At 48.4% G+C, this 27,794-nt stretch overlaps 1 protein-coding gene across 4 annotated transcripts in view; it reads left to right on the top strand.

Annotated features, from left to right (window-relative positions):
• The window catches only part of LOC141265120 (ATP-binding cassette sub-family B member 5-like), a 1,140,380-nt gene that overhangs the window by 1,031,137 nt on the left and 81,449 nt on the right, over nucleotides 1-27,794 (top strand). For all 4 annotated transcript variants that reach the window (XM_073677789.1, XM_073677793.1, XM_073677790.1 and 1 more), the window contains one exon: nucleotides 24,692-24,895. In XM_073677789.1, coding sequence (XP_073533890.1) covers nucleotides 24,692-24,895 — 204 coding nt within the window. The remainder of the gene's footprint in view (nucleotides 1-24,691; nucleotides 24,896-27,794) is intronic.

Here is a 27,794-nt window from a genome sequence, read left to right as displayed (position 1 = left end):
ATATTCCAATTATAAAGGAGTGAGTCTCTTATACTGTTATTGCATATGCAGTGACTGCAAGGGCTACCAAAAATTAGTATGCATACAAATACCCCTTTGAAGAGACATAGAGGAGGGACTCATTAAAAAAATTGTTCCCATTATTAAGGAGTCAGTCTCCTATAGTGGTAATGCCCATGCAGTGACTTCAAGGGCTGACAAAAGTTTGGACACCCTCCAATACCACTTTGAATAGACGTAGAGGAGGTCCTCACTAAAAAAATTGTTAAGGAGTGGGTCTCCTATACTGGTGATGCCCATGCAGTAAGTTCATGGGCTTAAAAGCATTTACCCCTGGGGGGTATACATGAACATACTCTATAACATACAGAATGTTAGAGGTAGGCCTCTAAAAAAAAAAATTTCTACGGGCATCATAAACACCCTTAAAAAAATGATATGGGTGTTGAATCATGGTCACCCTGGTGATTTGGTGGTCGAGGATGAGGAGAAGGAGAAGGACAACAGAAAATAGACAAAATCAGGAAGCGTATAATCATGTTTGGGTGTGAAGGGGTGCATGGAAATAGACCCCCCAAAAAATAAACGCTGGATTTGAGTTTATGTTTGATGCTATCATCAGGTGGTGTTGAGAAGTCTGGCCCAACCCAACTCTTGTTCATTTTGCAGAGTCAGCCTGTCAGCATTTTCAGTTGACAGGCGGATGCGCCTATCACTTAGGCTATGTGCCCACGATGCAGATTTGAATCAGAAATTTCCTGAGCGTTTTTTCTTCTCCCTGGCAGAAAAAATGCATGCGGATTTTACATGCGTTTTTTAAGCGTTTTTACATGCGTTTATGCATGTGTTTATTCAAGCGGTTTTCCAAGCAATTTTGAGCATCACTCAAATGTATTTGGAAAAGGGCTTGACAATATAAGTTGGTCACACAATATAAATCCATGCAACTGGCATGGATTTAGATTGTGTGACCTACTTATGAGGAGAGTTCTGCTTTCAAATGGTGCATCTATACTAAAAAAATGAATTAAAAGGTAAAAAGAAAAAAAAAACGTTTTCTCACCTCTCCAGTGGTCCCCAGTCTCCTCCCGGAGGTGATCCTCTCTCCTCGGCGGTCCGTGGTGTACTGGTAGGACCTGCGGTGACATAATTTAATCAGCTGATGGTCATGCGGGCCGCTGAGGAGAGAGGATCGCCGCAGGGAGGAAACCGGGGGCCACCGGAGAGGTGAGCATGAATAATTTTTTTATTTTTTACTTTATATTCTTTTTAAACTTGCGGGTACGATGGTACCTGGGTCGGATGAGAGTCTCCTCTTCTCCAGACCTGGGTACCATCCGCGCATTGAACTGCATAAAGTCCGCATGTATAAATCTATACATGCGGATTTTATGCAGTTTAATGCAAGTCAATGGGGGCGATTTTGCTGTGAAATCGCGCCCAAATTGGTTGTGCTGCGGATTTTTCCACAATGATAATCTGCAGCGGAAATTTACGCAGCATGTGCACAGCACATGCGGATTATCATTGGGAAACATGGCAGTCATCTTAGCAAGCAATTTTAATGCATTTTCGCGGTGGAAATGCCGCCACGGAAACGCATTAAATCCACTTCGCGAGCACACAGCCTTATAAAGCCGCCGGTGGCACTAAAAACCCGCTCTGACAAAACGCTAGTGGCAGGGCAGGCCAGGATCTCCAAGGCAGAGAGAGACAGTTCATGCCATGTGTCCAGCTTGGATACCCAATAGCTATAAACAAAGAGGAATCACGGAGGACATTGGTACGGTGGGCAAGGTCCTCCGTCAGCATCTTCCAAAAATTTTCCCTTCTTGTGAGAGTACCCCTGGCCTGGGCACTTGGAGGGGTTGAGAAAACTGTCCCAGACCTTTGACAGTGTTCCCCTGCCTCTGCTACATAGTATTTGTGTCTCCCTCGCCTGTACTCTTTGGTTGTCCAACAAACTGAGACCTCTGCTGCCAGCGTTTTCAGTGGCGATTTTTTTTAATAATTCTACAACAAGGGCATTCTGGTACTGTAAAATTTTAATAGACCTCTTCACCACGGGAAGGAGAGATAGAAAGTTTTCTCCTTGTAGCGTCGGTCTAGGAGTGTGACCAACCGTAATTACTGTGGCCCAAAATGTGTACAAAGTGAGGGTCACGGAAAAGGCAGCGAAGCAATAAAGTCAGCCATGTGTGCCACAATGACAACAGCCAAGACTTCCCTGTCCTGGCCAAGAGGACTCCTGTCCATGCTCTCCTCCTCATCCTCCTCCTGGTTCTCGTACCTCGCTCTTCCTCTCCTCAGGCCATCCGTACCGTATGTAGGGCAGGAAAACAGCTCCTGTTCCTCCTACTCCTCCTCCTCATTATCACTCAATCCGCATTGGGATGAGATGGGGCTGGGCTGTGTGGCATCACCCTGTATCGTTCCTTGCTCCATCTCATTGTGCTCCACCTGCAATGCCTCCTTTTTAATTGTGAGCAGTGAGTGTTTCAATAGACAGAGAAGCGGGATGATGATGCTAAATATGGTGTCATCGCAACTCACCATATTGATGGAGTCCTCAAAGTCTTGGAGATCAGCACAGATGTCAGACAACCATGCCCACTCATCAGCTCTTATGTGCGGAGGCTGACCTGAATACTGACGGGCATGTTGAAGCTGGTACTCAACAACTGCCCTCTGCTGCTTACAAATCCTTCCCAACACATACAATTTTGAGTTCCAATGCGTGGTGACATCGCACACCAGTCGGTGACCTGGAAGCTGCAAACGCTGCAGAAGCACGCGAGGAGGGCGGAAGCTGTAGGAGACTTTTGGAAAGTGGCACACACTTGGCGTACTTTCACAAGCAGATAAGGCAGATCCGGGTAGGTTTTGAGAAACTGCTGAACCACTAGGTTGAGCACATGGGTCAGGCATGGTAAGTGTGCGAGCTTGCCTAGCTTCAGATCCGCCACCCGTTCCTGGCCATTGTTACACGCGACCATGCTTGACTGTAGGTTCAGCAGTGACCGCCACATATCTGCTTGTTCTATTACAGCTGTCAACAACTCTGCAGCGGTGTGCGTTTTGTCTCCTAAGCATAATAATTTCAGTACAGCCTGTTGCCGCTTAGCCGAGGCAGTGCTGCAGTGCTTCCAGCTTCTGACTGATGTGGTCCCAGGGTCTGACTAGGTTAACCCAATGTGCCATCAGCAAGATGTACCATCCCTGGCCACAAGCACTTGTTTATGTGTCCGTGGTTAGGTGGATCTTCCCAGTAACTGCATTGTTGAGGGCACGGGTAATGTTCTGGGACACGTACTTGTGTAAGGTGGGGACAGCACACTGGGAGAAATAGTAGCAGCTGGGGACCAAGTACCAACGGACGGCCACAACAATGAGGTTGTGGAAAGATTCCATCTCCACGAGCCTAAACAACAACATTTCAAGTGCAGTTGAGAAATGTAGCAGTTTCCGCTGTGGCCTGTGTGGCGTAGTCTGCGTATTTGCACTTGCATTCAAAGGACTGGGGTAGGGAAACTGAATGCTGTGCTGGGACAAAGTCGTGGTTGCTGATGGTGGTGGTTGTAAGTGTGCAACGACAGGTGCAGGGTGGGAGGCATCTTCCACTATATTAATCCAGTGTGCCATCAGCGACATGTACCGTTCCTGCCCACAAGCACAAGTAACTGCATTGTTGAGGGCACGGGTAATGTTCTGAGACACGTGCTTTTGTAAGTTGGGGACGGCACATAGGAGAAATAGTGGCAGCTGGGGACTAAGTACTGAGGGACGGCCGCCACCATGAGGTTGCAGAAATATTCCGTCTCCACAAGCCTAAATGGCAACATTTCAAGTGCAAGCAGTGTAGAAATGTGGCAGTTTCGCGCTGTGGCCTGTGGGGCGTTGTCTCCGTATTTGCGCTTGCGTTCAATGGACTGGGGTTTGGACAACTGAATGCTGCGCTGGGACAAGGACGTGGTTGTTGATGGTGGTGGTGGACAGGTGCAGGGCGCACCATGGGCAGGGGATTTGCATGCACGCACAACAGCGTAACAGGCAGTGGTGTCACCCGCAGACACTGTTTGTGGACCCTGGTGTTCGGCCTAACTAGTCGGGTGCTTTGCTGTCATGTGCCTGAGCATGCTGGTGGTGGTCAGGCTGGTAGTTTTGCTGCCCCTGCTAGTTCTGGCATGGCAGATGTTGCAAATGGCCTTTTTGGGGTTATCTGAACAGTCTTTAAAAAAGAGCCAGACTCTGGAAGACCTAACAGTTGGACTGGCAACTTCCCTCATGTTGGTGTTCTGGGGAATGGTTGCCCGCCTTGTGTCTGTGGTCACCCCACTGCTTTTTTCTGCCTGTTGTGGTGCTACGCCTCCCTTGTCCTCTGTGCTGTTGTTCTTACTATGCATGTAACCTTGGCAGGTTGGGTCACTGACTTCATCGTCCAGCACCTCGTCTTCCACTTACGCACCCTGGGCCTCCTCCTGAATTGCTGGCAATTGTGTTTCATCATCATCCACCTCTTGTGACAGTAATTTCACTTCCCAACATCACCTTCATGTGACTGTGGCTGCTCAAATATTTGGGCATCTCTACATGCAATCTTCTCTTGCCCTGCTTGAAGCAGGATGGGCCGCAGGCCCGAATCTATAAATGGAAAAGTGAACAGCTCTTCGAAGTGTCGAAGTTTGGGTTCACTTGTCTTCAGGCACTCGGCAAGGTGGGAGGAAGGAGGATCAGGGTGAGGAATATGTGGTCCAGACTCATGGCTACTGAGACTGGACTGTGTGGAAGACAGGGTGGTGGTGGTGGCAAAGTGACTGGAAGCATTATCTGCTATCCAACCAACAACCTTTTCACACTGCTCTGGCTTCAAGAGTGGTGTTCCGCTACCCCCTAGAAATTGAGACAAGAAGTAGCTTGACATGATGTGGGTACTTGTTGTGCTCCCTCATCTTGTTCATGACCTTGGGCTCTGCGTGCACCATCAGCATCACGTCCACTTCCACTTCCCTTGCCACGTGCCTTGCCCATTCTAAATGGAGTGTAATATTTTGCATGCTCCAAAAAATGTCACGATTATTATAGCAGTAATATCGGATCACGTCTGATGACCACGGTTTTAGGCAGTAGCCTTAGAGATTTGGTATTGGTCAGCGACCTAGTGTGAATAGGTTGAACAACTCCCAAATGGCAGACTTTAACTGGAGTGTAATATTTGGCACGCTCCAAACAATGTCATGATTATTAAGGCAGTATTATCGGATCACGTTTAATGGACAAGTTTCTCTGCTTCCACAATACAGCAATGCGAATAAAATCAACCAAATCTGGCTGTATTCTGCTAACAAGCAAATGGAGCAGTAAAAATGGTGTACTATATTGTTTATAAGCAAATAATCAGGATTAAAAGCAAAAAAAATTAGCCCTAATATCTAGGGCTATGGATATCTGAAACAGAAGTAGAAAGAACGTGCAATGGACCCTATTCTGCTCTATATGTAGCACCCTGAGGATTCGGCTGCTACAGGGGTATTGCACCTCAACCCAGAGGTGTGATATTCCACTCCCGGGTAAGGATGGAGTGTGGAGCTGAGCTCAGAAAGCTGCATGCACTACACACATCCCATTTCCGAGGAACAGACCAATGGTACTCCCACTTAGAAGTGTGCAGGTACGACCGAGTCTGTTCCTGGCTGGAGTGGGAGGGGGGTGGTACATCCCAGTAGTGTAGGGGCAGATAGGGGGAGCAGCCTGGGTAAAGTTAGGAGCTCATTGGGTGCTGGTCACCTGAGCTCACACATAGAGGGAGTATTTAAGGTGGGCACCATCTAAGATCAGGGTCAGTCAGTCAGTCAGTAAGTCTTTGCAGAGGAGTCTTTTGCAGAAGGCTGGTCAGTCAGTCTGTCAGTCTTTTGCAGAGCAGTGGAAGAGAGCAGAGGAGCAGAGCAGCCCCAGAGCAAGAGTGAGAGAGGAGAAAGAAAGACCCCGAGGGGGAGAAAGAAGGAACTCTGAGAACCCAAATACAACCACAGGGTGAAGAGTTGGCAACAGGGTACCGGATCCCAAACTGGTGGGGGCTACAGCATACCTCAGCCAGAGACCGGAGGCCGTGGGCAGCATCTGCCACGGCCACCCACCATATCCACCCGGAAGGCAGACCACGCGTAAGGTCAGGGAACCCAGAGTCAAGGGTTACCAACAGAAGGCCCGAGGGAGCTGGACATAGGTGGATCCCTGGTGGGGAAGGCCAGAGACGAGGACAGGTCAGAACGGGAGCTCAGAACCACGCTCCAGAACTACTTGGGGGTTGGCCGAGTCCAGGACCTGGTGGACGCAGCACGGCTCGGGTGGTCACTCAAGGCCGGAGTGACCGGAACATCTGCAGTAAGTAAAGAACCCTGAACTGCACAACCCGACTCTGTCTCTGATTACCATCATCCCTGCACTACCACAACCACCATCCTCTGCACCTGACCCCCTGAGGCTATACCCCTCCCGTTGGGGGTTATACTACCGAAGCTGCACAAACACCATCAGCCTCAGCGGACCCTGCTGCAGCGGCGGCCGTAGTGACCGCAATTCAACGGGTGGCGTAGTCGACATAAAGAACTTTAGTAACATCAGTAAGGACTGCCACACACTGAGCTTGACACCCTGGGCACGGACCGGGTCACAGCCACTCGGAGACTACAACCCCCATCTGATCCGGCTCCGGGTATCCCCAACAACACTGGCCCAGGGGGCGCGTCAACTTTGGCGTAGTCGGCAGGATAACGTGCCCGCAACAACCGGGTACTGCGTGCCTGAAGAAAAGTACATCGTTACCTTAAAAAGAAGTCTCCTGCCGGTTCCGGAGGGTCCCCGCCATCGGGCCCCATCACAGGTCGTTTCCCGCCGGTTGTCCGCCATTTGCAGCTTTTTCCTGCCATTTCCGAAGATTTCCCGCCTTGGAAGAGCGGACGCCATTATGGGCGTGCCAGAGGGTGGCAAGAGGTCACCTCCCATCGTGGGCCAGGTCGAAGAATGGCGCCAAAAGCGGAAACCGCCCCCACCAACAGAGACTGTGATGCTGGAAGTGTCCATCAGCGTAAGAGAACTGCCCCTGGAACTGACAATCACTAAGTTGCCCCGGGACCACCCTCGATGTGGGCGGAGACAGAAGAAGAGAGCAAAGATGGGTGTCGCCTGGAGCAGTCTGGAGAGAGCGCACCCGGAGACAAGACGTCTGGAGGAGAGTCCAGAAAGAGCCTACCCGGAGATGGAGGGAGAGCCAGGCAGCACCGACCCAATGGTCAGGAGCCTGATGCGGGCCGCCACTCCAGGCAGCACCGACCCAGTGGTCAGGAGCCTGTTGCCGGTCGCCACTCCAGAAGGCCTGCTGGAGACAACGAGAGGAGAGCAGAGCAGCACCGACCCGTTGGTCAGGAGCCTGCTAGAAGCAACGACCCCACTAGGCTTAGTGGAGGTCCTGGCACAGCTCCCCCGAGATCGGGAGTGTGCACAGACTGCGCTGGAGGGCCTCGCACGGAGGATGGCCCGGGTGCAGCGAGAGACGTTAGCGGAGTGGAGCCGAGAGATGGCCCAGCAGACAAGAACTCGTCAGCGGAGCACGCCACCCGAGACGAGGAGACAGACCGCCTCTGAGGATGGCGCAGGAGGACTGAAGGCCGGAGACGGCGCCGAGAAGGGAGCCGAACGAAAGGAGGCAGGTAAAGGGGACGTCTCTACCCCAAACCGGGAAACCGCGAACCTGCCCCAGCTCCCCGTCGCAGAGCCCGAAGTACCCCCTGCCGTGCCCGTAACCGCAACGTCACCGCCACAGACTAGGCCTCAACCGGAAGCCGCAGCCGCGACCCCTGTGACGTCACACGCCTCGACCCCAAGCGTGACCAAGCAGGAAGTACCACCAGCCTGGTCGCAGGGCCTAGTACCCCCGGGCGCCGCAATACCAACAGCGCCCCCTACCTCCGCGGAGCCACCGGCCTGGTCGCAGGGCCAAGTAGCCCAGGGCGCCGCCGTCATTACGGTGCCCTTCACTTTCCAGGTGCCCCAGGCCTGGCCGCAAGGCCTGGGCAACCCGGGCGCCACCACCACCGCGCCCATAAAACCAAGAGTGCCGCATCTGGGAGAAGATTTGTTCGCCCAACATACGTGCCCGGATGGGCAGCCCTTCATATGGCCACCGGAGTTTCACCATCCTCGACTCCGGAAAGAGAGACCCCTAGACGAACCCCTGATCCCGGTTCCAAAGCCCATAAAGAGGATCTCGCCCCCGCTAGAGGAGGCACAGTTTGAGTGGGACCCCACCGGAGAAGATCTCATGGGGTTCACTCAGGAGACTCGGGCAGCCGCAGCGGAGTGTGCAGAGTGCTGCCGCCAGCAGCTCGAGGTCTTTGAGAGGGAGCGGAGAGAGAGGCGGGTCCGGGAACAACAAGCCCAAATAAAGAGCGCGGAGCAGAAGAGCCGGGACAGGAGGAGTCCCCGTGCAGCTCATGGTCCCCCTTCCACCGGGACTGTGATCAAGTTTAATATGCAGCACGGGTGGGGCTTCATCCGAGATCACCGCACCCCAGGTGACGTCTTCGTGACCAGAAGAGACGTTGAGTCCCACCTACCGGAGGGACACAGAGGTCGTGACCTTTATATAGGGGACGAGGTCACCTTCACCCGGCACAAGTGTGCCAAAGGACCCTACGCCCTCCATGTGCATCGCCTGACGGAGGAGGAGCTGCGGTGTGAGGAGGAGCAAGAGGACCCGGACGGGTCTGAAACTGAAACTGTCCACAAAGAAAGAGCAGGAGGACGTCGTCGTTGAGTACAGCAGAGTAGAAGCTGTATATAGTTGCCCGTCGGGGCACAGTGAACCGTTGCTGCTAATATAGTCCCCGTTGGGACCAGAGAACTGAACTGTTAACCCGTGTGTCCCTATTCCCACTGACCGAGGACTGAGAGCGGTCATCCCTATTCCCATTACCTGGCCGAGGACTGAGAGCGGCCATACCTCCCCTTGTAAATAGTTGCGCTTCCTAAAAGCGCCCCCTACTGGTTTTATGGGAAAACCATTTTCTTCAAGAGACTGTCGCATTTTACCCGGTCACAAGTTGCACCGTGACCGGAGGAACCAGAGACAGGAATGTTTACAAAAATGTTATTTATATGAAAAGTTTATTGCTGATAATATATGTGATGTTTTATATGTTTATATGTTTATGTTTATGAAAAAAATTGTATGTTTTGGATGTTGTTTATATCTTACAGCCCGAGGACGTGCTGTGATTTACCAGGGGGGAATGTAGCACCCTGAGGATTCGGCTGCTACAGGGGTATTGCACCTCAACCCAGAGGTGTGATATTCCACTCCCGGGTAAGGATGGAGTGTGGAGCTGAGCTCAGAAAGCTGCATGCACTACACACATCCCATTTCCGAGGAACAGACCAACGGTACTCCCACTTAGAAATGTGCAGGTACGACCGAGTCTGTTCCTGGCTGGAGTGGGAGGGGGGTGGTACATCCCAGTAGTGTAGGGGCAGATAGGGGGAGCAGCCTGGGTAAAGTTAGGAGCTCATTGGGTGCTGGTCACCTGAGCTCACACATAGAGGGAGTATTTAAGGTGGGCACCATCTAAGATCAGGGTCAGTCAGTCAGTCAGTAAGTCTTTGCAGAGGAGTCTTTTGCAGAAGGCTGGTCAGTCAGTCTGTCAGTCTTTTGCAGAGCAGTGGAAGAGAGCAGAGGAGCAGAGCAGCCCCAGAGCAAGAGTGAGAGAGGAGAAAGAAAGACCCAGAGGGGGAGAAAGAAGGAACTCTGAGAACCCAAATACAACCACAGGGTGAAGAGTTGGCAACAGGGTACCGGATCCCAAACTGGTGGGGGCTACAGCATACCTCAGCCAGAGACCGGAGGCCGTGGGCAGCATCTGCCACGGCCACCCACCATATCCACCCGGAAGGCAGACCACGCGTAAGGTCAGGGAACCCAGAGTCAAGGGTTACCAACAGAAGGCCCGAGGGAGCCGGACATAGGTGGATCCCTGGTGGGGAAGGCCAGAGACGAGGACAGGTCAGAACGGGAGCTCAGAACCACGCTCCAGAACTACTTGGGGGTTGGCCGAGTCCAGGACCTGGTGGACGCAGCACGGCTCGGGTGGTCACTCAAGGCCGGAGTGACCGGAACATCTGCAGTAAGTAAAGAACCCTGAACTGCACAACCCGACTCTGTCTCTGATTACCATCATCCCTGCACTTCCACAACCACCATCCTCTGCACCTGACCCCCTGAGGCTATACCCCTCCCGTTGGGGGTTATACTACCGAAGCTGCACAAACACCATCAGCCTCAGCGGACCCTGCTGCAGCGGCGGCCGTAGTGACCGCAATTCAATGGGTGGCGTAGTCGACATAAAGAACTTTAGTAACATCAGTAAGGACTGCCACACACTGAGCTTGACACCCTGGGCACGGACCGGGTCACAGCCACTCGGAGACTACAACCCCCATCTGATCCGGCTCCGGGTATCCCCAACAACACTGGCCCAGGGGGCGCGTCATATACACTCTCCAAAAACTCTGCCTGCCTAACTCCTGCTATCACCAGGAATGATATATGGAGATGGATTAATCCTTAGAAGGACTGTTAGTTCAGATGTATATTGCTCTTGAATACCTAGCTAATTATGTGATGAGCGTAGGGTCACCGGGTCAGATACCCGATGACGCTACACGGCCAGCCAATCGATGCAATGCCACTATCCACATGGCTGCGGCAAGGCAGGCAATCCCCGCATGTTTATTCGTTGTCTAAACAGCGCCAAACATGCGGGGTGGGGACTCGAGCTCCTGCCAGAGAATCCCAGAAAGTACTCACCAAGTGCTGAGCATCTCGAACATTGAGATGCTCGGGTGAGTACCGAGCAGTAGCGAGCACGCTCGCTCATCACTACTACCTAAATAGTGGGGTTGTCCAGTCACTGAAAAATGTTTAAAAAGAACTTTCAAAAAGTACTAAAATAATAAAATAAGCTACACATTACCAATGCTGCCTAGTTAAATGCTGGTCTGTACCTCCTGCTCTTAACAAATGGAAATGTGACCTTTTGCAGCCAATCACTGTCCATAGAGGTGCCCAATATGTCATCACTACAATCGATGATTGGCTGCAGTCATTACATCTCCATGTGGACAGAATAGGAAGAAAAGAGATGAGTGGAAAATCAACTGGATGGAATACAGCGATAAGGTGAGTATTAGTCATTTAATTATTTTATTGCATTCTTAAACTTTTTTTTTTTAATTAGTGGCTAGACAATTCCATTAATATACATAGAAAGACACCAATGATCCAACACCCAAATTTTAACTGTAAAAATATACTTTTATTGAATCAATATAAAAATAGGATACAGACAGTTGATGCACAGGTGGTGCAAAACACATACACTATAAAAATACATCATTGTGCGGGAAATGCCAAGCCCATTCTGTGAGATCCACATAAGGCTATATAGCCATGTGTACTAAACAGTGAGTGCTCAACAAGTAAGCACTGTGGTCACACTCATATGGATCTTAAGATTTATGTGTCCAAGGTATAGCAGCTGTTAGTGCTGCCAAGTACATACTGATAGTCACTAAATAGTGGTGCATTCAATTGAATAAATATAACAAATCAATAACATCATACCTCACGCCCCCTGAAGAAGGCAGCGCCGAAACGCGCGTTGGGGTGGACATTTGGCCCCTCTGTGAGCTCCGGTATCCTGTGGTCCTGTGCCTGGGTATGATGTTATTGATTTGTTATATTTATTCAATTGAATGCACCACTATTTAGTGACTATCAGTAGGTACTTTGCAGTACTAACAGCTGCTATACCCTTGACACCTAAATCTTAAGATCCGTATGAGTGTGACCACAGTGCTTACTTGTTGAGCACTCACTGTTTAGTACACATGGCTATATAGCCTTATGTGGATCTCACAGAATGGGCTTGGCATTTCCCGCACTATGATGTATTTTTATAGTGTATGTGTTTTGCACCACCTGTGCATCAACTGTCTGTATCCTATTTTTATATTGATTCAATAAAAGTATATTTTTACAATTAAAATTTGGGTGTTGGATCCTTGGTGTCTTTCTATGGTTATGTATCTTCTGCGATTATGCCCTTGCCATTATATTTTCCATAGGTGCGATTTATTTTTTGCTATTTATTAATTATTATGGATATGCACCAGTTGAAAATTATAAATATAATTCCTTTAATATGTTTTCCACTTTCAACAAAGTAATCCCCAAATGATTGCAGTCCTGTAAAATAACAAATCCAAATAGTACTCACTTGTGTTGAGCGAGCATGCTCGACACTGCTCGGTACTTGCCCGAGCATCTCACTACTCGGGATGTTCGGCGAGCACCGAGCATTTCTGGGTTACTCGGAAGGGAGCTTGTGTCTCCGCCCTGAATGTTTGCCGCTCTTTACAGAGCCAATGAACATGCAGGGATTGCCAGCCAGTCACTGTAATGCCTCAGCCATGTTGGTTGTGGGCATTACATTAATTGGCTGGCCGCACAGCGTCACCTCGAGTATTTAAAACCGGGCGCCGCCATCTTGGACACAGTCGCTCTGGATCACACAGTGTAGGGAGAGTGCTGCTGAGCTAGGGGGAGATTTATACTGCGAAATAGGTAGTGTAGGGTCTCTAAAGCCTGCAAAATCAAACAAACAGTCCTTCTTAGGACTAATATCCATCCCAGATATCAGGCAGGCAGGCAGGCTGTATAGGAGACACAGTGGTTATACCAACAAACACTGCATTACAGTCCTGTGCGCTGCCACTGCTCAAATTGCTAGACTTAGCCCCAGGTCTCAGGGGCCAGGAAAAATCTTTTTTTCTTCATCTAAATCCTCCTTTTTTTTTTTTTTTCCTCAGTCAGAGTATACAAATACCCGTCTTATTAACCTTTTGGTATCCCCCCCACCCCCCAAAAAAAAAAAAAAAATTGAGTGTGTCTGTGAGTGTTCAGACACAAATATATCTGTTTAAAAGAGTCTGGTTTCGGCCAGATAACTAGAACTGTGGTTTTGCGGTTCCACGGTTCAAATCTCTATATTATCCACTTTTTGGCATGTTTTCCATAAAAAAAACAGTTTGAGTGTCTCGCTGACTGTTCAGACGCAAATGTATCTATTTAAAAGAGTCTGGTATACGCCAGGAAATTAGAACTGTGGTTTTCCTCTTCCACGGTTCAAATCTGGGTGTTATCCACCTTTTTGCCTTTTTTACATAAAAACAACAGTTTGAGTGTCTCGCTGACTGTTCAGACACAAATATATCTGTTTAAAAGATTCTGGTGTAGGCCAGAGAACTAGAACTGTGGTTTTCCTCTTCCACGGTTCAAATCTGGGTGTAATCCACCTTTTTGCCTTTTTTACATAAAAAAAACTGTTTGAGTGTCTCGCTGACTGTTCAGACACAAATATATCTATTTAAAAAAGTCTGGTATATGCCAGGAACTTAGAACTGTGGTTTTCCTCTTCCATGGTTCAAATCTAGGTGTTATCTACCTTTTTGCCTTTTTTATATGAAAAAAAACAGTTTGAGTGTCTCGCTGACTGTTCAGACACAAATATATCTGTTTAAAAGATTCTGGTGTAGGCCAGAGAACTAGAACTGTGGTTTTCTTCTTCCACGGTTTAAGTCTCCTTTTTATTACCCTTTTGACATTGATAGAGCGAGTGTAAGCTATTTTACTTCATTTACAATGGGCAAGACGCGTGGCAAGGGACGTGGAACTGGACGTTCTGGTGATGGTGCGTGCAGAGGACGGGGCCGTGGCCAAGGTGAAAATGTGCCACAACCAACAGCCACATCTTCTCGCTCCCAGTTCTTGACTGAATTACTATGGAAGCACACAACAACACCACTATTGCAAACTGATCAGTGTGAACAGATTATTAATTGGATAGCAGATAATACTTCCAGTCACCAGGGCACCATGACCTCCGATCTGTCTTCCATACGGTCAAGTCTTAGTAGCCGTGAGTCTCGACCGCATACTCCTCCTCACCCTGATGTTCCTTCCTCCCACCATGCCGAGTGTCATCAGACAACAACTGATCCCACAGTTGGACACTCCATATTTGGGCCCCTCGCCTGCTCCGCTTGAAGTGGTGGAAGAGGAGATCCCATGTAGCGATGGCCAAATATTTGAACAGCCACGACCACAGAAAGGCAACGCTGGCAATTTGTCACAAGAGGTGGACGATGACGAGACACAACTGCCACGAAGTGAGGAGGAGGACCGTGGTGCGGAAGTGGAAAAGGAGTAGGTGGTGGATGACCTAGTAACTGACCCAACGTGGCAGGAGGACACGCAGAGCGAGGCCAGCAGCACACAGGGGGAGGGAGGCAGAGAACCCCAACAGGCAGGATGAAGCAGTGTGGTGGCTGCAGACAGGAGGCGGGCAACCATTCCCCGTAACACCAACACGAGGGACGTTGCCAGTACAACCGGTAAGTCTTCCAGAGTCAGGAGTTTTTTTAAAGACTCTGCTGATAACCCCAAAAAGGCCATTTGTACCACAAAACTACCAGCCTGACCACCACCAGCATGATCAGGCACATGTCAGCAAAGCACCTGACTTTGTGGGGCGAACCCCAGGGTCCACGACCAGTGTCAGTGGGTGTCATCACTGCTTCTTCCGCTGTTGTGCGTGTAAGAGAACCCCCTGTTGTGTGTGCAAGGCAATCCCCTGTCCATACTGCATGCAAAGATGCCCCCTCCTATCAGTCTTCACTTGTTATGGCAGTTTCTCAAGAAACAGCATCAACGTCCACGTCCCACCGCAGCGTTCAATTGTCCATATCCCAGACCTTTGAACGAAAGCGCAAATTCGCAGCCAACGCACCACAGTCCTAAATTCACACATTTCACGACTGCTTGCTTTGGAAATGCTGCCTTTTAGGCTGGTGGAGACGGAATTCTTCCGCAACCTTATGGCGGTGGCCGTCCCTCGGTACTCGGTCCCCAGCAGACACTATTTTGACCGGTGTGCCATCCCCGCACTACACAAGCACGTGTCCCAAAACATCTGCTGTGCCCTCAACAATGCAGTTACAGGGGGAGTCCGCCTGACAACGGACATGTGGACAAGTGCTTGTGACCAGGGACGGTACATCTCCCTGACGGCACACTGGGTAAACATAGTGGAAGCCAGGACCCAGTCGGACCTTGGGATGGAACACATCCTCCCCACACCGAGGATTGCGGGCCCTATGTTAGTCAGAGTTGCCCCCACAGTGTACAGCTCCTGCGCATCATCCTCCTCCTCCTCCTCATGTTCAGCCTCCATCTCAGATATCACCACATCAGTTACAAGCTGGAAGCACTGCAGTACTGCCTCAGCCAAGCAGCAACAGGCTGTGCTGAAACTCATAAGCTTTGGTGATAAACCTCACACTGCTTGTGAGTTGTGGACAGCTGTGAAACAGCAGGCAGATCTGTGGCTGAGATCGCTGAACCTACATCCAGGCATGGTCGTGTGTGACAATGGCCGTAACCTGGTGGCAAGATCACACACGTACCATGCCTGGCTCATGTGCTTAACCTCGTGGTTCAGCGGTTTCTTAAATCGTACCACGAGTTGTCAGATCTGCTCGTCAAAGTATGCCACCTGTCAGCTCATTTTCGGAAGTCGGCTACAGCTTCCGCCGTCCTTGCTGTGTTGCTGCAGCATTTGCAGCTTCCGGCACACCCACTGGTGTGTGATGTCCCCACACGTTGGAACTCTACCCTCCACATGTTGCAAAAGATTTGTGAGCAGAAGAGAGCAGTTGTGGAGTACCAGCTGCAACAAGGCAATCGATATTCAGGTCAGACTACACACATAAGACCTCAGGAGTGGACCAGGATGTCTGATATATGTACCATCCTGACAAACTTTGAGGAGGCCACCAAGATGGTGAGTGGCGATGACGCCATCATTAGCGTCAGCATCCCACTTGTCTGTCTTTTGCAACGCTCTCTGCAGAGAATTAAAGAGGAGGCATTGCAGCCAGAGTATGATGAGATGGATCAAGAAGACGTAATGGGCGATAACACACAGCCCAGCCTCATCTCATCCCAATGTGCATTGGAGGACAATGAGGGAGAGGAGGAGGAGGAGTAGTCAGCACAGGAGCTGGTATCATGCGCTGTAGACGGTAGTACCTGTACAACTGTCATACCTTCGGTTCAGCGTGGGTGGCCTGAAGACAAGGGGGAGGAGGAGGAGGATGAGAGCATGGTCAGTCGTCGTCTTGGTGAGGACACGGAAGTCTTGCCCGTTACCAGTCTGGCATGCATGGCTGACTTTGTTACGCTGCTTTAACCGTGACCCTCACGTTGTCAAAATGTTGGGTGACAGTCATTACTGGTTGGTGACACTTTTAGACCCTCGCTACAAGGAGAACTTTCACTCTCTTATTCCTGAGGTAGAGAGGTCTACAAAAATGGGGCAGTACCTGAAGGCCCTTGCTGCAGAACTGTTAAAAAAATTCCCATCTGAACACGCTAGCGGCAGAGGTCACAGTTCGTTGCCCAAATAAGGCGTACAGGCAAGAGAGACGAAACTCCAATCCAGCAGAGGCAGGGGATCACTGTCAACATTCTGGGACTGTTTTCTTAGACCCGCCCAGCTTACAGGCCCTGAGGCGCGGGGTACTCTCACAAGGAGTGGAAAGTTTCAAAAGATGGTGAGGGAGTACCTTGCTGACCGTACCAGCGTCCTCCGTGATTCCTCTGTGCCTTTTAATTATTGGGTATCCATGCTGGACACTTGGAATAAACTCGCTCTGTACGCCTTGGAGGTCCTGGCCTGCCCTGCCGCTAGCGTGTTATCGGAGCGTGTTTTTAGTGCCGCTGGGGGAATTATAACTGATAAGCGCACTCGCCTGTCAACTGACAATGCAGACAAGCTGACCCTTATCAAAATGAACAAGGGCTGGATTGGGCCAGACTTCTCATCACCACCAAATGACAGCAGAGTAACATTAAGTCAAATCCACTGTGTTATTTCAGGAGGCGTGTTCCCATGCACCACTTCCCACCCACAAACATGTGTATACGCTTCCTCATTTCGGCTGTTTTTTGCTCTTCTCCTTATCCTCAGCCTCCACCACCAATATACCACCAGGGTGACCATGGTCCGTGTTGCCAGCATTGCAAGTTCCTCCGTTCTAATTTTTGGCAGCTTTTGCTTGGAAGGCATAGGCAAAGACTATGGGAGACCCACTCCCCAATAATGGGAATAATGATTTTAATATGCTGTACTGCATGGCTCTTGTAAGGGGCATTTAAATTGTCTTGTTAAGCTACTGTTACCTCCACGTCTCTTCCAAGGGTCATTGATATTGTCTTTTTATTCCACTGGGACCTCCACGTCTGTTTCAATGGGCATTAAAACCATCTTGTTAAGCTACTGTGACCTCCACGTCTCTTCCAAGGGGCATTGATATTGTCTTTTTATTCCACTGTGACCTCCACGTCTCTTCCAAGGGGCATTAAAACCGTCTTGTTAAGCTACTGTGACCTCCAATTCTGTTCCAAGGGGCATTAAAACCATCTTGTTAAACCACTCTGAACTACACGTCTCTTCCAAGGGGCATTAAAACCGTCTTCTTAAGCTACTGTGACCTCCACGTCTCTTCCAAGGGGCATTGATATTGTCTTTTTATTCCACTGTGACCTCCACGTCTCTTCCAAGGGGCATTGATATTATCCTTTTATTTCACTGGGACCTCCACGTCTCTTCCAAGGGGCATTAAAACAGTCTTGTTAAACCACTCTGAACTCAACGTCTCTTCCAAGGGGCATTAAAACCGTCTTGTTAAACCACTCTGAACTCCACGTCTCTTCCAAGGGGCATTAAAATCATCTTGTTAAGCTACTCTGACCTCCACGTCTCTTCCAAGGGTCACTGATATTGTCTTTTTATTCCACTCCGACCTCCACGTCTCTTCCAAGGGGCATTAAAACCGTCTTGTTAAACCACTCTTAACTCCACGTCTCTTCCAAGGGGCATTAAAACCGTCTTGTTAAACCACTCTGAACTCCACGTCTCTTCCAAGGGGCATTAAAATCGTATTGTTAAGCTACTGTGACCGCCATGTCTCTTCCAAGGGTCATTGATATTGTATTTTTATTCCACTGGGACCTCCACCACTCTAAAAAGGGGCATTGATATTGTCTTTTTATTCCACTGCCACCTCCACCACTCTTCCAAGGGGCATTAATATTGTCGTTTTATTCTACTGCGACCTCTGCCACTCTTCCGAGGGGCATTGATATTGTCTTTTTATTCCACTGCGACCTCCACGTCTCTTCCAAGGGACATTAAAACCATCTTGTTAAGCTACTGTTACCTCCACGTCTCTTCCATGGGGCATTAAAACTGTCTTGTTAACCACTCTGAACTCCGCGTCTCTTCCAAGGGGTCATTAAAATCGTCTTGTTAAGCTACTGTGACCTCCCTGTCTTTTCCAAGGGTCATTGATATTGTCTTTTTATTCCACTGGGACCTCCACGTCTCTTCCAAGGGGCATTGATATTATCTTTTAACTTCACTGGGACCTCCACGTCTCTTCCAAGGGGCATTAAAACTGTCTTGTTAAACCACTCTGAACTCAGCGTCTCTTCCAAGGGGCATTAAAACCGTCTTGTTAAACCACTCTGAACTCCATGTCTCTTCCAAGGGGCATTAAAATCGTCTTTTTAAGCTACTCTGACCTCCATGTCTCTTCCAAGGGTCATTGATATTGTCTTTTTATTCCACTGGGACCTCCACCACTCTTCCAAGGGGCATTGATATTGTATTTTTATTCCACTGGGACCTCAACGTCTCTTCCAAGGGGCATTGATATTGTCTTTTTATTCCACTGGGACCTCCACGTCTCTTCCAAGGGGCATTAAAACGGTCTTATTAAACTACTCTGAACTCCACGTCTCTTCCAAGGGGCATTAAAATTGTCTTGTTAAGCTACTGTGCCGCCACGTCTCTTCCAAGGGTCATTGACATTGTATTTTTATTCCACTGGGACCTCCACCACTCTTCCAAGGGGCATTGATATTGTCTTTTTATTCGACTGCGACCTCCACCACTTTTCCAAGGGGCATTAATATTGTCGTTTTATTCTACTGCGACCTCTGCCACTCTTCCAAGGGGCATTGATATTATCTTTTTATTCCACTGGGACCTCCACATCTCTTCCAAGGGGCATTAAAACCATCTTTTTAAGCTACTGTTACCTCCACGTCTCTTCCAAGGGGCATTAAAATCATATTGTTAAACTACTGTGACCTCCAATTCTCTTCCAAGGGTCATTGATATTTTCTTTTTATTCCACTGGGACCTCCGCCGCTCTTCCAAGGGGCATTGATATTGTCTTTTTATTCCACTGGGACCTCCACGTCTCTTCCAAGAGTCAATGATATTGTCTTTTTATTTCATTGGGACCTCCACGTCTTTTCCAAGGGGCATTAAAACCGTCTTGCTAAACCACTCTGAACTCCACGTCTCTTCCAAGGGGCATTAAAACCGTATTGTTAAACCACTCTGAACTCCAGGTCTCTTCCAAGGGGCATTAAAATCGTCTTGTTAAGCTACTGTGACACCACGTCTCTTCCAAGGGTCATTGATATTGTATTTTTATTCCACTGGGACCTCCACGTCTCTTCCAAGGGGCATTAATATTGTCTTTTTAATCCACTGTGACCTCCACGTCTCTTCCAAGGGGCATTAAAACCGTCTTGTTAAACCACTCTGAACTCCACGTCTCTTCCAAGGGGCATTAAAATCGTATTGTTAAGCTACTGTGACCGCCATGTCTCTTCCAAGGGTCATTGATATTGTATTTTTATTCCACTGGGACCTCCACCACTCTAAAAAGGGGCATTGATATTGTCTTTTTATTCCACTGCCACCTCCACCACTCTTCCAAGGGGCATTAATATTGTCGTTTTATTCTACTGCGACCTCTGCCACTCTTCCAAGGGGCATTGATATTGTCTTTTTATTCCACTGCGACCTCCACCACTCTTCCAAGGGGCATTGATATTGTCTTTTTATTCCACTGGGACCTCCACGTCTCTTCCAAGGGACATTAAAACCATCTTGTTAAGCTACTGTTACCTCCACGTTTCTTCCATGGGGCATTAAAACTGTCTTGTTAAACCACTCTGAACTCCACGTCTCTTCCAAGGGGCATTAAAATCGTCTTGTTAAACCACTCTGAACTCCACGTCTCTTCCAAGGGGTCATTAAAATCGTCTTGTTAAGCTACTGTGACCTCCCTGTCTTTTCCAAGGGTCATTGATATTGTCTTTTTATTCCACTGGGACCTCCACGTCTCTTCCAAGGGGCATTGATATTATCTTTTAACTTCACTGGGACTTCCACGTCTCTTCCAAGGGGCATTAAAACTGTCTTGTTAAACCACTCTGAACTCAGCGTCTCTTCCAAGGGGCATTAAAACCATCTTGTTAAACCACTCTGAACTCCACGTCTCTTCCAAGGGGCATTAAAATCGTCTTTTTAAGCTACTCTGACCTCCACGTCTCTTCCAAGGGTCATTGATATTGTCTTTTTATTCCACTGGGACCTCCACGTCTCTTTCAACGGGCATTAAAACCGCCTTGTAAAACCACACTGAACTCCACGTCTCTTCCAAAGGGCATTAAAACCGTCTTGTTAAACCACTCTGAACTCCACGTCTCTTCCAAGGGGCATTAAAATCGTCTTGTTAAGCTACTGTGACCGCCCCGTCTCTTCCAAGGGTCATTGATATTTTATTTTTATTCCACTGGGACCTCCACCACTCTTCCAAGGGGCATTGATATTGTCTTTTTATTCCACTGCAACCTCCACCACTCTTCCACGGGGCATTGATATTGTCATTTATTCTACTGCGACCTCCGCCACTCTTCCAAGGGGCATTAATATTGACTTTTTATTCCACTGCGACCTCCACCACTCTTTCAAGGGGCATTGATATTGTCTTTTTACTCCACTTGGACCTCCACGTCTCTTCCAAGGGGCATTAAAACCGTCTTGTTAAGCTACAGTGACCTCCAATTCTCTTCCAAGGGTCATTGATATTGTCTTTTTATTCCACTGGGACCTCCACCACTCTTCCAAGGGGCATTGATATTGTATTTTTATTCCACTGGGACCTCAACGTCTCTTCCAAGGGGCATTGATATTGTCTTTTTATTCCACTGGGACCTCCACGTCTCTTCCAAGGGGCATTAAAACGGTCTTATTAAACTACTCTGAACTCCACGTCTCTTCCAAGGGGCATTAAAATTGTCTTGTTAAGCTACTGTGCCGCCACGTCTCTTCCAAGGGTCATTGATATTGTATTTTTATTCCACTGGGACCTCCACCACTCTTCCAAGGGGCATTGATATTGTCTTTTTATTCGACTGCGACCTCCACCACTTTTCCAAGGAGCATTAATATTGTCGTTTTATTCTACTGCGACCTCTGCCACTCTTCCAAGGGGCATTGATATTATCTTTTTATTCCACTGAGACCTCCACATCTCTTCCAAGGGGCATTAAAACCATCTTTTTAAGCTACTGTTACCTCCACGTCTCTTCCAAGGGGCATTAAAATCATCTTGTTAAACTACTGTGACCTCCAATTCTCTTCCAAGGGTCATTGATATTGTCTTTTTATTCCACCGGGACCTCCGCCGCTCTTCCAAGGGGCATTAATATTGTCTTTTTATTCCACTGGGACCTCCACGTCTCTTCCAAGGGTCATGGATATTGTCTTTTTATATCACTGGGACCTCCACGTCTTTTCCAAGGGGCTTTAAAACCGTCTTGCTAAACGACTCTGAACTCCATGTCTCTTCCAAGGGGCATTAAAACCGTATTGTTAAACCATTCTGAACTCCAGGTCTCTTCCAAGGGGCATTAAAATCGTCTTGTTAAGCTACTGTGACACCATGTCTCTTCCAAGGGTCATTGATATTGTATTTTTATTCCACTGGGACCTCCACGTCTCTTCCAAGGGGCATTATTATTGTCTTTTTAATCCACTGTGACCTCCACGTCTCTTCCAAGGGGCATTAAAACCGTCTTGTTAAACCACTCTGAACTATACTTGTCTTCCAAGGGGCATTAAAACCGTCTTGTTAAGCTACTGTGACCTCCACGTCTCTTCCAAGGGGCATTAAAACCGTCTTGTTAAACCACTCTGAACTCCACAGCTCTACCAAGGGGCATTGAAATGTTGTTTTTAATTACCTCTAACCTCCATGTCTCTTCCAGCGGGCATTGCATTTCCTCCTAATTTTAGTCAGCTTTTGCTTTTCAATGCATAGGCGAACACTAAGGGAGACCCACTCCCCTATAATGGGTAGAAGGTTTTTAGTACGCTGTAATCCACGTCTGTTTCAAGGGGCATTGCAGTTCCTCATAATTTTTGGAAAGCCTTCCATTCACTGCTTAGGCCAACAGTGTACAAGAGACCCAGTTGCTATAAATGGAAAAAATGGTTTTGTTAAGGCCCTCTGACCTCCATGTCACTTCCAAGGGGCATTGGAATGCCTCGAAATTTTTGGTAGGCATTGCACTCACTGTATGCCCTATAACTGTGTAGCTGAACCTCTCCTTTTGGTACAGAAACATATCCATGTGTGGTTGACTGGCCTGATATTGATGTGAATGGTCCCTGTTCCTCCCGCTCTTTCTCCTTTGCCACCACCTCATCCACCATTCATCACCTGAAGCTTTGTTTTAACGGGAGTCATAGAACTGGGATGGTAGCAGGAAAAAATCCAGCAATCCTCGGAGGAGGTAGGATATGCGCCAAAACGCTAACCACCTCAGGCCTAGCCGCTACTACCTACATGCGCTTGCAAGCCAAGGAACAGAAAGCTAAGAAGATGGATGGCCTCATGATCATGAATAATTTACTCATTGTGTAGCAGGCCAACCACTGCTGCTGTCTCCCTACTGAACTTTGTGTTGAAGCCTGATTGACCCAGGACCCGCAATCCTCTCTGTCTGGAGGACGTGTTGCTTCCCAGTGTCCAACTGTTTCACGGTTTCCACAATATTAACCCAGTGTGAAGGCGTCAGTGAGATGGACCATCCCTGGCCACATTCTCTTGCCCACGTGTTTGTGGTTAGGCTGTCCTTCCCACTAAATGCACTGGGGAGGGCACAGGTAATGTTTTGGTATGCACGCTAGTGTATAAGGCGCACCGGGACAAATAGGGGCAGCTGGGGACTGTTTATGGACACCCGGCCACCCCCAGGTGGCTGGGGACCGTGTGTGGGCACCCGGCCGCCCCCTGGCGGCTGGGGACCGAGTATGGACAGCCGGCCTCCCCCTGGCGGCTGGGGACCAAGCGTGGACACCCAGCCGCTGGGCGGCTGGGAACTGAGTATGGATACCAGGCCGCTGACGCAGCCATGACGTGGTGGCCATATTTCACCTCCACATGCCTTAAAGGCCCAATTTCAAGTGCAAGCAATCAAGCAGTATGGTATTGCAGCCTGGGGGTGGGTGGGTGGCAGGCTGCATACTTGCGCTTGCATTGCAAGGAATGGGGGAGGTACAATTTAACACTGCCCTGTGACAAGGACTTTCACGGGGATAGTTGCAAGTCTGCATCTTCTGATGCGGCAAGGATCACTTCTGATGGGCACACTTTTAGGCAGTGACCTGGGGGTCAGAGATGCTTCCAGGGTCTTCCCCATGCTGTTCCCATGTCTTTTCAGCACTGTATGCATGTGTCACACAGCACATGACCAGATAAGGTTGTAAAATGTTAAAATGACATTTCCCGGTGAATGCATTTGTCAAGGTTGAAAGCAATACAAAAGTGCAAAAACGCATAAAAAATGCTACTTGTGAACATAGCCCAAGGTGTGGAGGAGTATTTTTGTTTTTGGTTATTTATTCTACCTTATACACAAGTCTTTACCCTGGAAAGGAACTTCCTTAACATATTTCACAGGAAAACAGTTTCAGTTTCGTTTTTGAACATTTTATTGTAAGCCCGTAAAGTGGCTTAATACCTCTGACCACGTTGTTGACAGCAGTGACCTGGGGGTCAGAAATGCTTCCTGGGGCGATCCCAATGCTGTCCCCATGTCATTTGACCACTGTCACTATCGTTTTAGGCACTTTTTAGGCTTTCTACAGACTGCCGGGGGTGCTGCCACAAAAATGCTCGGGTCTCCCATAGACTAACATTGGGCTCGTTGCTCGGGTCGAGCACCAAAGTATCACGGTGAGCTCGGCCCGAGCTTCGAGCACCCGAGTATTTTAGTGTTCGCTCAACACTAGTGCTCATCCTTCTTGAGTCCAGCGCTGGCTGTCTGCCATTCTCCGTTCCTTATGTTTTGGCTGCAATAGTGATGTCATGACTACACACCGCTACAGCCAATCACCGAGCTCAGTGGTATACATCGAGACATACCATATTATGCTATGCATTGAGGACATTTTATCATAGTAAATTTTTTTCAGAGTCAAAACAATTCAGTAGTTGATTTTCATGGGATGAAACACTTTGAATAGTGGTTCCACACATAGCTATCACATGAAGAATAGACTTATTTTTGGACACCCTATTTAGGCCTATATAGATCTTATATAGAAATACAATTTAATGTAGAATTTTTATTTGCCAATTCAATCAGGCAACTGGCTCCAGACTTGGGTTGATTGCTGAAAACTTTGCAACAATGGGAGTGGGCCTCACAGTTTCTTTCATTTATGGATGGGAAATGACATTGCTTATCATACTCCTGACTCCAATTCTCGTGATCACTGGCTTTCTTGAGACCACAGCTCTTGTTGGCTATGCAAATAGAGATAAAAAACAGCTTCAATACGCTGGCAAGGTAAGTGTTCATGGTTTTATTAAATGCTAAATGTACAAAATAGAAATACTCATGTATATATACAAATATACATGTCTAAAAATTATTTATGGCTATTTGGTTAGCACCACTTGGAAATGGTGGTTTTGTGTTGCAGATCCTTCATATATTTCTCCTGCAAAACAATGCTCTCAAGGCACCCTCTGTGCACAAATAATGAAATAGTGGGTTATACTGCAGTTCCTTGTGCAGTCAGATGCTAGAGGAGCAGTTTGAAGGGGTTGCAGAGCTAATTCAGTATTGCTATCCCTATATTCTTGAATCTTGGGTGTTTCAGCAGTTCAGACCACCATCCATTAGAAAGTGGCGGAATATTCCAGTATTAATTAATAGCCCAAAATACTAAATAAATGATGGAAGAACATTTTACATAGCATACTGATTAGTGATGAGCGAGCACTAAAATGCTCGGGTTCTCGTTGTTCGAGTCGAGCAAATTAGAATGCTCAAGTGCTCGGTCCGGGTAACGAGCCCAATGTAAGTTTATGGGAAACTCGAGAATTTTTCAAGTGGCTCCCCCTGGCGGTCTGCAGAGGGCCTAAAAATTGACAAAATCGATGGGAACAGTGCTCAAATGACACGGCTACAGCATGGGGAAGACCCCTGGAAGCATTTCTGACTCCCAAGTCACTGCTATCAACAATGTTATCAGAGGTATTACGCCACTTTTACAGACTCACAATAAAACATGCAAAAACGAAGCCAAAATAGATTTTCCAGGGAAATAAGTTAAAGAACATCCTTTCCAGAGTAATGACTTGTATATAAGGCAAAATAAATAACCAAAAACAAAAATACTCCTCCACATCTTGGGCTTTGTTCATTTGTAGCGTTTTTTATGCGTTTGTGCACTTTTGCATTGCTTTCAACCAAGACAAATGCATTCACTGTGAAATTTCATTTTAACATTTTACAACCTTATCTGCTCATGTGGTGTGTGACACATCATCAGACACATGCATACAGTGCTGAAAAGACATGGGAACAGCATGAGGAAGACCCCTGGAAGCATCTCTGACTCCCAGGTCACTGCCTAAAGTGTGCCCATCATAAGTGATCCTTGGCGCATGCGAAGATGTCTCCCGCCATGAACCTGTCATTGCAGACTTGCAACAATCACCGTCCACGTGCTTGTCCCAGCGTGTTCAGTTGTCCCTACCCCATTTCTTGGAATGCAAACGCAAGTATGCAGCCATCCATCCACCCACTTACAGGCTGCAATACTATACTGCAAAATTTTTGACAGCAGCTTGCACTTGAAATGTGACCTTTTAGGTTCGTGGAGGCGGAAGCTGTCCACAACCCCATGGCGGCAGTGGCCGGTTGTCCATATTCGGTCCCCAGCCGCCACTGTTTCTTCTGGTGTCGTCTCTGCCTTCCAGAAGCACAAGTCCCACAACATTACCCATGTCCTCCCCAGTGCACTTAGGTGGGAAGTACTGCCTAACCACAAACACGTGGACAGGTGAATGTGGCCAGGGATGGCACAGAGCCAGTCCACATAAAAAATGCAGCTATAGAGTGTAAGGGGAACCTTACCAAACACATTTCTTAGCCAGGGCTGCTTCTCTGCAGGGTTGGACGGGCCCACCGGAGAATCCTTGGGTGGGCCCTGGCTTCTCCATTAGAAGAGTACATGATAGGTGCAAACTTTGCAGCTGCTATTGGGCTCTTGAGTGGGGGAGAAAGGTGGGCGCTCAGAATCAAATCCTCTGGTGGGCCCAATGTTTTCCAGTCTGACACTGCTTCTCAGTGGGAGTTGTATTTCACCACAACCATATTCTTTAGCTCGGTGAAAAGACTGGCATAGAGGAAAACCGTATCTACTCTGGGTGTCATTTCTCCCAGGAAGTCCTCTAATTCAGCTTGCTGCATAAGCAATGGCAGCCAGTCCAACATCAGCTCGCACTTGTCGGTGGTGCTTCGACACACAAACCTCTTTCTTTGCACCTTTAAATTCTTGACTAAAGAGTTGGGCAATGGCCTGATTCGCAATGCAGTTTGAGAAATAACATGCATAAGCACGTCCAATCCGCATTAAAAAAGCAGCCATCGAGTGTCCGGTAACCTTCCCACACACTTTTCTTAGCCAGGTCTGCTTCTCGGCAGAGTTGGACGGGCCCACCAGAGAACCAGAGACTCCTCTGGTGGGCCCTGGCTTCTCTATCGGGAGAGTTTATAGTGCCGAGGTGATGCCATGGTGATGATATAGTCCAACCATCTGCTTAGTTTTCTGTTACTTGGAATGCAAGCGCAAGTATGCAGCCAGCCACCCACAGGCCGCAATACTAAACTGCCAGATTTCTGGGCAGCTGCTTGCACTTGAAATGTGGCCTTTTAGGCTCATAGAGGCAGAAGCTGTCCACAACCTCATGGCGGCGGCCAGGTGTCCATACTCGGTCTCCAGCTGCCACTATTTCTCCCGGTATCATCTCCGCCTTCCACAAGCACGGGTCCCACAACATTACCTGTGCCCTCCCCTGTGCACTTACTGGGAAGGACCGCCTAACCACAAACACGTGGACAGGGGAATGTGGCCAGCCAGTCTACATTAAAAATGCAGCACTGCTTCTCAGTGACAGTTGTATTTCACCACAGCCATATTCTTTAGCTCTGTGAAAGGACTGGCATAGAGGGAAACCATATCTACTCCGGGTGTCATTTCTCCCAGGAAGTCCTCTAATGCAGCTTGTCGCATAAGCAATGGCAGCCAGTCCAACATCAGCTCACACTTGTCGGTGGTGCTTCGACACACAAAAAACTTTCTTTGCCCTTTAATTTCATGACTACAGAGTTTTGCAATGGCCTGATTTACCATACGGTTTGAGAAATAACATGCATAAGCACGTCCAATCCACAT

This window comes from Phyllobates terribilis, unplaced genomic scaffold, assembly GCF_046119375.1.
Source record: "Phyllobates terribilis strain yellow unplaced genomic scaffold, ASM4611937v1 Scaffold_4__5_contigs__length_816908805, whole genome shotgun sequence".
NCBI lineage: Eukaryota > Metazoa > Chordata > Amphibia > Anura > Dendrobatidae > Phyllobates > Phyllobates terribilis.
Note: the sequence above shows the minus strand (reverse complement) of the source record. Positions and strands in the feature narration are given on the sequence as shown.